Source organism: Spermophilus citellus (assembly GCF_964194105.1).
Source record: "Spermophilus citellus genome assembly, chromosome: 1".
In the NCBI taxonomy this organism is placed as follows: domain Eukaryota; kingdom Metazoa; phylum Chordata; class Mammalia; order Rodentia; family Sciuridae; genus Spermophilus; species Spermophilus citellus.
This window is the reverse complement of record NC_138182.1, coordinates 12,502,416-12,517,436: the sequence shown is the minus strand read 5'-3', so window position 1 is coordinate 12,517,436 and position 15,021 is coordinate 12,502,416. Positions and strand designations below refer to the sequence as shown.

Genomic DNA, 15,021 nt, shown 5'->3' with positions numbered 1-15,021 from the left:
CCTTCCTTGAATTGTACCTGCGTACTCTCATTCTCTTTAGTGACTTCTTCCCTTCCCTTCTAATACCTTTCCTCCCAAGCATCTAATAAATTTATAGGAGTAAACAGTAACTCAGCAGTCAAACAGAACAAGAAGTAACATGAGCAGCTTCAAAAAGCAACGAAGAAAAGGAGTACAAACAATGCAGGACAGCCTAAATATTCAGGAGGACCTAGAGTCATCAGAAAAATGGTCATATAAAGAACTCAAGGAACACCTTAGACAGATGAAATGGAACCTTAAAGAGGATACAAGACAGCAAATTCAAGCAGCGAAAGAACACATTGAGAATGAATTACAGAAACAGATAAAAGAAGAAGTTAAGCATCTTTATCAGGAGATAGAGATTATAAAAAATAATCAAACAATAATTCTAGAAATGAAGGAAACTATAAACCAAATTAAAAACTCAATTGAGAGTATCACTAACAGAGTGGAGCAAGTAGAAGCCAGAACGTCAGATAATGAAGACAAAATATATCATCTTGAAAAGAGTCTAGCCAACTCAGAAAGGCTGGTAAAAAATCACGAGAAAAACATCCAAGAGTTATGGGATAACATAAAAAAACCAAACTTACGAGTCATCGGGATAGAAGAAGGTACAGAGATTCAAACCAAGGGAATGAGTAATCTGCTGAATGAAATAATTACAGAAAACTTTCCAGAAATAAAAAAGGAAACAGATATACAAATTGAAGATGCATACAGGACACCGAGCACACAAAATCACAGTAGACCAACGCCAAGACACATTGTTATGAAGATATCCAATATACAGAACAAAGAGAAAATATTAAAAGCTACAAGAGAAAGGAGACAGATTACATTCAGGGGTAAACCAATAAGGTTAACAATGGATTTTTCATCACAGACACTGAAAGCAAGAAGGTCATGGAACAATGTATTTCAAACACTGAAAGACAATGGATGCCAACCAAGAATTCTGTATCCAGCAAAATTAAGCTTCAGGTATGACAACGAAATAAAAATCTTTCATGATACACAAAAGTTAAAAGAATTTGCAGCCAGAAAACCAGCATTGTAAAGCACTTTGAGCAAAACACTACACGAGGAAGAAATGAAAAACAATAACCAAAACCATCAGTGGGAAGTGCCTCGGTAAAGACAGAGGGCGATGGGAAAGATAATCATGGAGAAACAAACTAAATTTTTTTAAAAAAAGGATAAATAATCAAACATGGATGGAAGTACAAACCATATATCAATAGTAACTCTGAATGTTAATGGCTTAAACTCTCCAATAAAGCGACATAGGCTGGTATCATGGATTAAAAAAACAAATCCAACAATATGCTGCCTCCAGGAGACACATCTGATTGGAAAAGACATACACAGGCTGAAGGTGAAAGGATGGGGAAAAATATACCACGCACACGGTCCTCGTAAGCAAGCAGGGGTGGCCATCCTCATATCGAATAAAATCGACTTCAAGACTAAGTTAATCAAAAGGGATAAAGAAGGACATTATATACTGTTAAAAGGAACCATTCACCAACAAGACATAACAATTATCAATATTTATGCACCAAATAATGGTGCTGCGACATTCATAAAACAAATTCTCCTCAAGTTCAAGAATCAAATAGACCACAACACAATAATTATGGGTGACTTCAACACACCTCTCTCACCATTGGACAGATCCTCCAAACAAAAGTTGAATAAAGAAACTACAGAACTCAATACCACAATCAATAACCTAGACTTAACTGACATATATAGAATATATCAACCATCATCAAATGGATATACTTTTTTCTCAGCAGCACATGGATCCTTCTCAAAAAAAGACCATATATTATGCCATAGGGCAACCCTCAGTAAATATAAAGGGGTGGAGATAATACCATGCATTTTATCTGATCATAATGGAATGAAACTGGAAATCAATGATAAAAGAAGGAAGGAAAAATCCTACATCACATGGAAAATGAACAATAGGTTACTGAATGATCAATGGGTTACAGAAGACATAAAGGAGGAAATCAAAAAATTCTTAGAGATAAATGAAAATACAGACACAACATATCGGAATCTATGGGACACAATGAAAACAGTTTTAAGAGGAAAATTCATCGCCTGGTGGTCATTCCTCAAAAAAAGAAAAAACCAACAAATAAATGAGCTCACACTTCATCTCAAAGCCCTAGAAAAGGAAGAGCAAAACAACAACAAATGTAGCAGAAGGCAAGAAATAATTAAAATCAGAGCGGAAATCAATGAAATTGAAACAAAAGAAACTATTGAAAAAATTAACAAAACTAAAAGTTGGTTCTTCGAAAAAAAAAATAAGATCGACAGACCTTTAGCCATGCTAATGAAGAGAAGAAGAGAGAGAACTCAAATTACTAACATACGGGATGAAAAAGGCAATATCACAACAGATGCTACAGAAATACAGAAGACAATTAGAAATTATTTTGAAAACCTATATTCCAATAAAATAGAAGATAGTGAAGACATCGATAAATTTCTTAAGTCATATGATTTGCCCAGACTGAGTCAGGAGGATACACACAATTTGAACAGACCAATATCAATGGATGAAATTGAAGAAGCCATCAAAAGACTACCAACCAAGAAAAGCCCAGGACCGGATGGGTATACAGCGGAGTTTTACAAAACCTTTAAAGACGAATTAATACCAATCTTTTCAAGTTATTTCAGGAAATAGAAAAAGAGGGAGCTCTTCCAAATTCATTCTATGAGGCCAGCATCACCCTGATTCCGAAACCAGACAAAGACAACTCAAAGAAAGAAAACTACAGACGAATATCTCTAATGAAACTAGATGCAAAAATCCTCAATAAAATTCTGGCAAATCGAATACAAACACACATCAAAAAAATTGTGCACCATGATCAAGTAGGATTCATCCCTGGGATGCAAGGATGGTTCAATATACGGAAATCAATAAATGTTATTCACCACATCAATAGACTTAAAGATAAGAACCATATGATCATCTCGATAGATGCAGAGAAAAGATTCGACAAAGTACAGCATCCCTTTATGTTCAAAATATTAGAAAAACTAGGGATAACAGGAACTTACCTTGACATTGTAAAAGCTATCTATGCTAAGCCTCAGGCTAGCATCATTCTGAATGGACAAAAGTTAAAGGCATTCCCTCTAAAATCTGGAACAAGACAGGGATGCCCTCTATCACCACTTCTATTCAATATAGTTCTCGAAACACTGGCCAGAGCAATTAGACAGACAAAAGAAATTAAAGGCATAAAAATAGAAAAAGAAGAACTTAAATTATCACTATTTGCAGATGACATGATTCTATACCTAGAAGACCCAAAAGGGTTTACAAAGAAACTACTAGAACTAATAAATGAATTCAGCAAAGTGGCAGGATATAAAATCAACACGCATAAATCAAAGGCATTTCTGTATATCAGCGACAAAATTTCTGAAACGGAAATGAGGAAAAACACTCCATTCACAATATCCTCAAAAAAATAAAATACTTGGGAATCAACCTAACAAAAGAGGTGAAAGATTTATACAATGAAAACTACAGAACCCTAAAGAGAGAAGTAGAAGAAGATCTTAGAAGATGGAAAAATATACCCTGTTCATGGATAGGCAGAACTAACATTATCAAAATGGCGATATTACCAAAAGTTCTCTATAGGTTTAATGCAATGCCAATCAAAATCCCAACGGCATTTCTTGTAGAAATAGATAAAGCAATCATGAAATTCATATGGAAAAATAAAAGACCCAAAATAGCAAAAGCAATTCTAAGCAGGAAGTGTGAATCAGGCGGTGTGGCGATACCAGATTTCAAACTATATTACAGAGCAATAGTGACAAAAACAGCATGGTACTGGTACCAAAACAGGCGGGTGGACCAATGGTATAGAACAGAGGACACAGAGACTAATCCACAAAGTTACAACTATCTTATATTTGATAAAGGGGCTAAAAGCATGCAATGGAGGAAGGATAGAATCTTCAACAAATGGTGTTGGGAAAACTGGAAATCCATATGCAACAAAATGAAACTGAATCCCTTTCTCTCGCCATGCACAAAAGCTAACTCAAAATGGATCAAGGAGCTTGATATCAAATCAGAGACTCTGCGTCTGATAGAAGAAAAAGTTGGCTCCGATCTACATATTGTGGGGTCGGGCTCCAAATTCCTTAATAGGACACCCATAGCACAAGAGTTAATAACAAGAATCAACAAATGGGACTTTCTTAAACTGAAAAGTTTTTTTCTCAGCAAGAGAAACAATAAGAGAGGTAAATAGGGAGCCTACATCCTGGGAACAAATTTTTACTCCTCACACTTCAGACAGAGCCCTAATATCCAGATATACAAAGAACTAAAAAAATTAGACACTAAGATAACAAATAACCCAATCAACAAATGGGCCAAGGACCTGAACAGACACTTCTCAGAGGAGGACATACAATCAATCAACAAGTACATGAAAAAATGCTCACCATCTCTAGCAGTCAGAGAAATGCAAATCAAAACCACCCTAAGATACCATCTCACTCCAGTAAGATTGGCAGCCACTATGAAGTCAAACAACAACAAGTGCTGGCGAGGATGTGGAGAAAAGGGTACTCTTGTACATTGCTGGTGGGACTGGAAATTGGTGCGGCCAATTTGGAAAGCAGTTTGGAGATTCCTGGGAAAGCTGGGAATGGAACCACCATTTGACCCTGCTATTGCCCTTCTCGGACTATTCCCTGAGGACCTTAAAAGAGCATGCTACAGGGATACTGCCACATCGATGTTCATAGCAGCACAATTCACAGTAGCTAGACTGTGGAACCAACCCAGATGCCCTTCAATAGATGAATGGATAAAAAAAATGTGGCATCTATACACAATGGAGTACTATGCAGCAATAAAAAATGACAAAATCATAGAATTTGCAGGGAAATGGATGGCACTAGAGCAGATTATGCTTAGTGAAGCTAGCCCATCCCTAAAAAACAAATACCAAATGTCTTCTTTGATATAATGAGAGCAACTATGAACAGAGCAGGGAAGAAGAGCAGGAGGAAAAGATTAACATTAAACAGAGACATGAGATGGGAGGGAAACGGAGAGAAAAGGGAAATTGCATGGAAATGAAGGGAGACCCTCATTGCTATACAAAATTACATATAAGAGGTTGTGAGGGGAATGGGAAAATTAACAAGGAGAGAAATGAATTACAGTAGATAGGGTAGAGAGAGAAGATGGGAGGGGAGGGAAGGGGGGATAGTAGGGGATAGGAAAGGTAGCAGAATACAACAATTACTAATAGGGCATTATGTAAAATTGTGGATGTGTAACCGACGTGATTCTGCAACCTGCATTTGGGGTAAAATTGGGAGTTCATAACCCACTTCAATCTAATGTATGAAATATGATATGTCAAGAGCTTTGTAATGTTGTGAACAACCAATAAAAAAAAATAAAATTTAAAAAAAAATAAATAAACTTGGGAAATCAGAAAAAAAAATGCAATAACAGGATCTGAACTTCTCTCCAGCCATACTTACTAGAAAACTAGACAAAAGTTATGAAACAACTGTTTCAGACAAGGGCAGGGGCCTATGACCCCTGCTAGAAGGGAAATGAATGAGGTGAGTCCACCATCATCTCAGCTCTCTGCCTGGAGGCAGCATCCACATCTAGGCATGGGAGTCTCTGCCATCTCCCAGAGTTAAACATACTGGCCAGAATTCAGAAAAAACCAAGCTAGCCAAAATATACAGTTTCCAAAATGAGACAAAGATAAAAGACGAAAGACGGTCAAACAATATTCTCCAAGTTGCACATAAAGTTTACTACTCTCTGCCAAAGGAAAAAAAAATCAAAATCAAGACACACAACAACCTAAACTTCAGAAGATGATAGGCAAAGAGAAGATCACAAAGAATAAGGAATATGAACACCACCAAATGCCCCAAACAACACAAGAATCTAGAGGACAGTGCAAAAGTTAACATTTCCAGGTCAAACAACTTCACTTTGGATTTCTACAGTCAGTCAAAAGTATGAGCCAAGAGTGAATGAAAACAAAACAAAAAAAAATTCTTACAAATATTCTAACTAAAAAAATTACTACCAATTTCTCAGGAATCCACTGAGGATGGACTCCTCCAATCAAGAAGAGAGAACAACAACAAGGCAAAGGGTCCTGAAAGCAGGGACTCCTACACAGGGAGGAAGAGAAGAGAAGCTCTAGGATGGTAGCTGTGCAGAGCAGAGAAAGCAATCAGTCTAGATTAGGACAGGAAGTGGGGGGTGACAGGAGCTAAAATTCTACCTACCAGCAGAGGAAGTCATTCAATTAGAAGAAAGAGTAGCGAACACTCATTATCTAGCGATATGAAGACAAATTCCATAATGAATAGTGAAAAATGTTGAGGGGCTGGGGTTGTCGCTCAGTGGTAGGGTACTCGCCTAGCACGTGTGAGGCCCTGGGTTCGATCCTCAGCACCACATAAAAATAAATAAATAAAGGTATTATGTCCATCTACAACTAAAAAATAAATATTAAACAAAAGAAAAATGTTGAAAATGATTGTTTCAGGGGAGTGGGGAGTGAGATGGGGGAAATGAAATTATGCTAAATTATGCCCTTTAGCATAATTTCATAGTTACAATTAGATAAATGTATTATTAGAATAAAAAAGCAACTTAGTTTTAGGTAAACATATAAATACATAAACAAGTACGTCCATAGTCAAATCAGAGAGCTGTGTCTCTCTCTTTATTCACAATAGCCCCACTACACACTGTCCTGACAGAATCAATGTCATCAGCTACCATGGAGTCATTTTAAGGAAGAATCCTCTGAGAATGGTGACTGCATCTATTGTAAGGAGTTGTCAAGGAAACTGCTCATTTGTCACAGAGCCCTCTGTCTGAAGGCCTCTAGGAGAATGCTTGATTGATCATCATTCTGAGAATATATGGGCAGTTTCTACTAACTAGACGGTCTGTATCTTGTGTGCAGTGCAAATTATGAGACTGAGCAGGTCTCCATGTTTAGAAAGCAAAGAGTTCAGTGGTGGCCCATCCAGAGCCCACCCTTTAAAATATATTTCTGTCTCAATTTACTTTATCTCACTCCTACCCCAACCCCTCATTCATCTTTCTGCTTTCAGTCCCACTTTAAATGTATGCTACCCTAGATTTTACAACTCCTTGTAAGCTGCTTCCTTAAATCCCCCCAGAAAATCGCAAGGGGATGGCATGCATGCATGCATGCATTGATAGATGGATGGGAAAAGCAGCAACATGTTTTTTAGGAACGGAAGGATGCATACTAAACCAGTAACAGGTCTCTAGGAAAAGGCAGAGATAAGAGGAGAAAACAGGGAGCCTAGGGAAATTTTCACTTTATTTGTATTGTCTGATTTTTTTTTTTTTACAATAAGAATGAACTCTTGCACTATATTCAGTTAAAAATAATTTTTAAGAATAGTTCTACAATTGTAATAGCACCAAACCACAAAAATACCTAATGTTCACTAAAGGCTTACCATTTGCCAGCACTGTTTTAAGCTCTTTAAATGTATAAATTAATATTAACAGTAACCATATTTGATACTATCATTATCCCTGTTCAACAAATGACAAAACTGGGGTACAGAGAGGTTAAATATCGTATATCGTCATCAAGGTTTGCAAAGCTGATAAGTGGGATTTGAACTCAGTGTGCATCGAAAATCCAATCTGTTGACCAGTGTGCTTGTCTCACCCCCACTGGTGCCATGATGGTAGTGATGAAAGTCATCACTGAGATGCTAACTAAATATTGCCATGTGTTACTCCTCCAGTCTTCTCATTTATCTACCAAAGGAATATTATTACTACCCATGTTTTGCAGATGAAGAAATTTTAAGTAGCTTGTCCAAGGTCACGCAGCTAAGTAGTAGCCAAGAGAAGTTTTGGTCATAAGAACTCATATATCAGAGCACTCATGCCTACCACAACATAGTCCCTGTTATCTTCTCAAATGATAAAAATAATCACAAGATTATGATTTATTTTAAAAGTTAGATACTCATTTCTACCATGAATGTTGTCATTTTTGGAAGTCTTCACTTGTATCTGCATAATGGTGCACACAGTACCATTACTGACAGAAAAAAAAAACCCTGATATAACTATTTTCATATTTACCTGAATCACGCCCATGCAGGAATCCAGAAATATTGATCCTTTAGGTTCCTTGGAGATCTTTTCATCTTTATAAAAATTCAAATTATAGGATCCATCACCAAGTTGAATCAGGTGGAAAAACCGTCTCTTAAACGACTGGGAGAAAAATACATGTACAACAATTTTTCAAAATGAAAAGAGTCATAATCTCTACCAATAACTCACAATTACACACATCCATAAAAACAGTTTCAGTTCTCTCCCAAACTAATCTAATCCTAGCTGGCACTCTAGATATCTGTACTGGGGAAGATTTCTCATCACATCAAATGGGCTCATTCTAAGGAGGTGATTCACTTAATATCCACCAGTCAGTTTTCTCATCCAGAATTTGAGAGTTTACATAACCACCCAAAAGCAGGGTTGAGAGTTCCAATTTGGGACACAGCACAGAAGATGGAAACTTTCTCTCAAACCCCCAGGGCTTCTTGCTCACACAGAATAGGAACTCCTTTCTGCCCTGTGATGTTCAATGGCTTTCCAGCCTCAGGAATAGGACAGTCAGCTTTCTCCTGATTTGTCACCTCCTGTTGGTACTACCTCCCTTCCATTGTTCCTTTTCTCTTTATTATCCTGATCTTCTCTCCTGAATAGCTTATTACTCCAGTTTTACTCTTCTCTTTGCAAACTTCTTCCAATTTAATCACCTTCCTTGTCAGTCCTCCATTTTTACAGTGCATCCCCTCATGGCAGTGTAGCTACACAGGGGTGCTTAGTTAGGGCATTTAATGTAGCCCCTCCATGATGCTCTGAGGTACCAAGAAACACTGTGTAACTGCTATAAAGAAAGCCCATGTCAGTGAACATTCTATACTGCTGTCTACATTGGCGGTCAGAGGACAGTGAAGACAAGGGGGTGGACAGGGCTATAGCAATGTGGGTGCTATCACCAGGAAAGCATCTCAGTAACCAGACACTATCTCTTTTGTGGAGAACAGCATGCCCATTCATACTGAGCATTATTCTCAGGACCAACAGCAGAAAGGTTTCAAGAGGGGAAAAGCAGTGATGAGCCTCCTCACCCTCATGGTCACACTGATGGCACTGTTCATATTGCCTTTGTACAGCCATCCGTGCTTGGTGATCCCACCCTTCTGAGAACCAAGGGAGGCAGCATCCTAGGAGAAAAGAAACACAACACCACAGTCAATCTCCTGCTGTTATCTAGATTATTAGTTTGAATCTGTTCAACAAGAAAATTCCACTTGTACCATACTGGCCAACTATCTCTATATTGGAACAAGTTCTGATATTAATATCTACAAGTCACATTAATGTCCACTTTAGCAGTAAGACAGAAACTAGCCTACATTTTTGAAAACCCTATTCCATTAAAATCAAAGTTAACTTCCATCCAAAATTTTATTTTTAAGTGTTTAATGAGCCACAGAAAGCACATACCATACTTGACCACTCAGTTGTGAGGTCCTGCCTGGATTCATGCAAAATGTTTTCAAATTACACTCCCCTATAGTTGGAGGACAAAAGAAAATTCCTGGAAAACTTCCCAGAGGCTTAGTTCAGGGAAAGGTGAATTTTTAAAAAGGGAGGAAATATGAGACAATGCAGAAAGAAGATAAAATGATGGAGCAAAGAAAAAAAAAGATGGAAAGAGAGGCAAGAATGCAAGCAGAATTAGAGGAAAAAAGAAGTTAGAAAAGTGAGGAGAGATAGCCACCAATATAGAAAAATGTTTCTTCAAGTTCAGACCCCACAGTGAGATGCTGATTTAAGGAGGTAAGCATGGAGCTGCCAGCTATTGCTAAAAACATGTTAGGCATATATCAGTACAGATCATAACCAGACAGAAGAAATACATACATGTACAAACAATCTGGCAAATTTTTTGGTAATCAAATAGGCAATTAGAGAAAGATCCATCCTCTGCTTTGTTTTGAACCTTCTCAATATTAATCTTGGTGGTTTTATTACTATTGTTATTATTGAAACTAACAGAAATAATTAACTGTCAAGGATTTTATAGGTCATTATGTGCTTTTAGATGCATAATTTCAATTGGTCCTCCTGTCCCTATTTATTAGCACCAAGTTCATTTTAGATGACCACTTACTTTTCTCAGAATTATTTTAGAAGTGGTTTCTAAAACAATTTGCTGTGTGCTTATTACTGAAGTTCACAAATGGCTGGTGTTATAGGCCAATTAGCGATTAAAAAAAAGGAAAAAACTAAACTCACAATGGTCATTCAATATTTAGTGGGAGAATGAGAAATGTAGAATGCAGAAATAGGTAGCACTATTTTTTTGTTTTAGGTGTCCCCTGCTCTGTGGACACACTTATCTTTATGTACTACGTTCTGTATGTGCTTTTCTTTTAAACATTTTTTAGTTGTTGATGGACCTTTATTTTATTTATTTATATGTGGTGCTGAGAATTGAACCCAGTGCCTCACACATGCCAGGCAAGTGCGCTACCACTGAGCTCCAGTCCCAGCCCTCTGTATGTGCTTTTCTAGCCATAATCTTTTCTCTAAGAGCAGTGAGCATGTAAACAGACTAAAAGCAATCATTGAAGAAATAGCTACTTTAAATCTACTGGCTGACAATTTAAAAGAACTTGCTTAAAAATAAGTTAAATTTAAGGTCAAAGTAGTCTTGATATCCTTTAACAATGTAGCCAAATCTGATCCAAGTCTTTGAAAATGATCTCAGAACAAATAAACATGACCCAAAGAACATTAGATGCTAAGCAGTCAAGATGAAACAGAGCTTATTTCAATCAGCCCAACAATATATTTTTAAAAACTTCTCCTGCTTCACAAAACATTTCAATTCCTGTTTTGGCTAAATGTTGATAATTTTAAAAATAATCTTCAAAGCTTCTAAAATCAATGTTTAAAGTAAAAAGAGAAACAATAGCAAGCAAGTATCCCACCTCATCTTTGTCGACCTCCTCATCAACTTCATAGACATGAACTGGAAGTTTATCCAACTTGGCCAATTTGCTTTAAAAATAATAAAGAAAACTTGTTTTAGAACTGCCTAATCAATAGTCTGCATTTCTTCCTCCACTAGAGGAACCGGGCTAAGTAAACCCCAAGCTGGCCCTGTCAGATAAGGAATGCGCAAACCCACGCGGTTGCTTTGCAGTGAGTGAGCCCAAGACACAAGTCATGAAGTTCCACAGTGTGTGAGGAAAAGCCTGCACAGCTTGCTGGGAGCCAGAGGTATATCAAAAATAGGAAAGTGGGTTAGGCATTAATAAATAAAAACTTGGTAGGATAATTTTTAATACAAAATTTATGAGAGAAAATGGATATGGGGGTCATTGCATTAAAGTGATTAGTGGCAATGGTATTAACAATAATAGCAGTGGCCAGCATTTATCAAACAGTTATTATGTGCTAGGCCCTGTGCTGTGTAGCTTATATTTGTCATCTTGTTTACTCCTTTAGATGGTGGAGGCTGTTGTTAAGGCCACTTAATAAATAGAAAAATGAGCTTACAGAGGGTGGAGTTGACCCAAGGAGAATAAACAATCAGAATCCTTACCAAGTTACATACAATCCTCCCTTTCTGTCTCATCATACATTTGAAGATTCTTATTAATGCCAAAAGGAAAAATCTACCATCAGTAAAAGTCTACCATAAAGTAAGTATACTATATGTCACAGTCTGTTATCTTTCAACCACGAGAATAGTAGTGAACAAGAATCAATGAAGATGGGTCAATCCAATCAAATGGGAAATGCTCAGAAACCTCCAAGTGAGTATTGGACAAATACAGAACTAAAGAGCATACCCATCTGGAGAAGATAATGCTAGGAGGGATTGTTCTCTGCAGAGGTTTAAAAAGAAGCAATCAGGAAGTTGGCTGAACACTCTTAAGGAGTGGCTGAGCCACACAGATAGGAAAAACAAACAGCTAGGTCTACTGAGAATAGTATAAAAAGATTCAAATTCATAGATGCAACAAACAAAAAAGATATATACATTAACTGGTTCTCAAGTGAGATTTTCATGGGTAATTATTACTTTTATTTTTTTTTTGATTATTTAAAGCATTACATAGCTCATGATATATCATCTTTCATACATTTGACTCAAATTGTGTTTTGAACTCCCATTTTCACCCCAAATACAGATTGCAGAATCACATCTGTTACATATTCACATTTTTACATAATGCCATATTAGTGACTGTTGTATTCTGCTACCTTTCCTATCCCCTACTAATTATTACTTTTAAAGCACAATCTCTGGGGCTGGGGATATAGCTCAGTTGGCAGAGTGCTTGCCATGTAAGCACAAGGCCCTAGGTTCAATCCCCAGCACCACACACATACACACACACACACACAAAAAAAAAACCCCACAATCTTTCACTATTTGCTTTCAATTTTCTAATCAATTATTCTTCAATATGCCAACTTTATCATTTCAGGACACACCATTTTATTCTATATATTTTTTTAGTACCAGGGATTAAACTCAGGGTGCTTAACCACTGAGCCCCACAATTGCTTTAAAAATTTTTTTTTTTTTAATTTTGAGACATGGTCTTGCTAAGTTGCTTAGGGCCTTGCTAAATGGCAGAGGCTGGCTTTGAACTTGTAATCCTCCTACCCCAGCTACCTGACCTGCTGGGATTACAGGCATGTGCCACTGTGCCCAGTTGGATGCACCACTTTATAACAGTCTCTTAAGGCAAAACCTATTTACTCTTGGTTCACTTAAACTACCACTACCTATGTTTATATGTATACTTTTGGTATATTCTAGAATGAGTGATTACTTCAAAGGAGGTAAAGAACTTATATGGGAAAATACTTGTTCCTTGATTTACTTTTCTTCAAGTTTACTCAATATAAAATACAAATCTTTTGTTCAAATATTCTTTTTTAGAAAAATAACGTACTTATATTCTCTTTGTTCTATATTTCTCAGTGTAAACTGCACCTATTTATGTTTTTTATCAGTGGTACTCTGAATAGAATCCCAGGACATAATTAAACTATCCATGTGATTTTGTTACCATCTACCAATACCAAAGTACCATATTTGAGTCTTATAATCAAAGGTCCTGTACACAATAGCTACATCACATACACACAAACATCTAGAAGTAATTTCTGTAATTATTCTGACTGCATATGAAGTTACATACTTCCCTGAGCATTTCAAGTACAAAAACTTTTCCCCATGTGGATAATCCCATCTTGTGTGGTCTGATAGTTTACTCACTTTGGAAGCTGTCGAAACTCTCCTGAGTAATCTTCATATTTATAGGTCACAAGATGCCAGTCAGAGTTGTAGGTTTTGATGCACTATTAGTAGGGAGAATAAAAAAATGTAAGAGGAGAACAGAAACAGGTGATGACTTCTGGAGAACATTCAGGAAGGCACACCCATACAGACATCAAAACAATGTTCCCCATCAACCAGCTAATGCCTGAAATTCCTCCACCAGAGGATCCTGTGAAGCTTGAGTCTTTGAACCACTGGGAGATATATCACTTTAAGTTATCATCATTAATGATCTGAGGACTGATTTTACAAAAACACTAATCTTTGCCTAATCTTGTACATTTAAATAAAAAGGTACTGTTTCTAACTTAAAAAGTACTTGATTCTCAAGAAGCCATATGTTCCCCACTGGCACAAAAAGTGAACACAAAGGGTAAACCTAAGATACTTTCATGATACTTAATATTAGAACTATCACCATTACTTAGTATTATCATACAAATATCTGCCCTTAGTTTTATCTTTCCATTCACCAAGAACAGAGTGAAATTATTAGGAGGAAAGATTTAGATTTTAATTCATAGTGGTACCTGACATTTTTGTGTGTATGCATGTGTGTACACAAAATATATAGTGTACACAGTACTCTGCTGACAATGATTCTTCTGGTGACACCACCCTACACAGATTGCATTCAAACCACTTCACTACATATTAGGGTCAAGGGGTCAACACAGTTTCTTTCATGTGTCTACTCCTTAGGAGCCATCCAGTGTTGTACAGGATCTTAAGATAATAAGCCCACATCCACCTCATATTCAAATATGAATGAGTCAAAAATCAATAAAAAAGTTTCAGTTACCATTATCTTAATTCAAATTATGTTCTCCATTGTTAGCTCTTGACTATACACATGCAGACTTGGATGTAGCAAAAAAAAAATTTGAAATAGATGAAAACACTTGGGAAGTAAATCCATTTATGTTTTACCTAGTTTATTTGACTCTGGTGTAACAAATATCATAACAAAGTCTCTATTCTGCTGATTTCACTTCAGAATTTAAACTGCCAACCTTCTTCCCCTGCACCCCACCTTGGTACGGTGGATTGAACTCAGGGGCACTTGGCCATTAAGCCACATCCCCAGCCCTATTTTGTATTTTATTTGGAGACAGAGTCTCACTGAGTTGCTTATAGCCTCACTTTTGCTGAGGCTGGCTTTGAACTCATGATCCTCCTGCTCAGCCTCCCAAGCTACTGAATTACAGGCATGAGCCACTGTGCCTGGCTAAACTGCCAATCGTCTTATCTTAGTCATGGCCTACACCTACAGACCTTCTGAAGCAAACTCTCTTCCACTCACAAACTCCTGAAAACAATAACAGCAACAGTAGCAGGTGCTTATTTTGCACAGGGCTCTTTGATAAGCACTTTAATTGAAAGGATGCAAAGGGAAGGTAGGGTAAGTATTTTATATTATCGTTCTGAGAGGTAGAATGAATAGCAGAGAAGAGCTAAGAGCAGAGTCAAGTATGGGAGCTCAGCAATTTTTCAATTTTTT

General features: G+C 37.0%; 1 protein-coding gene across 20 annotated transcripts in view; it reads right to left on the bottom strand.

The window, feature by feature from the left end:
* Window positions 1-15,021, bottom strand: part of DOCK9 (dedicator of cytokinesis 9) — a 285,485-nt gene that overhangs the window by 124,110 nt on the left and 146,354 nt on the right. For all 20 annotated transcript variants that reach the window (XR_014021587.1, XR_014021588.1, XM_081290940.1 and 17 more), the window contains exons 4-7: window positions 13,458-13,540; window positions 11,149-11,218; window positions 9,277-9,372; window positions 8,216-8,350 (exon numbers count right to left, since the gene is read on the bottom strand). Coding sequence is in view for 18 of the 20 variants with exons in the window: in XM_081290940.1 (XP_081147066.1) it covers window positions 8,216-8,350; window positions 9,277-9,372; window positions 11,149-11,218; window positions 13,458-13,540 (384 nt within the window). In the remaining 2 variants the exon portion in view is untranslated. The remainder of the gene's footprint in view (window positions 1-8,215; window positions 8,351-9,276; window positions 9,373-11,148; window positions 11,219-13,457; window positions 13,541-15,021) is intronic.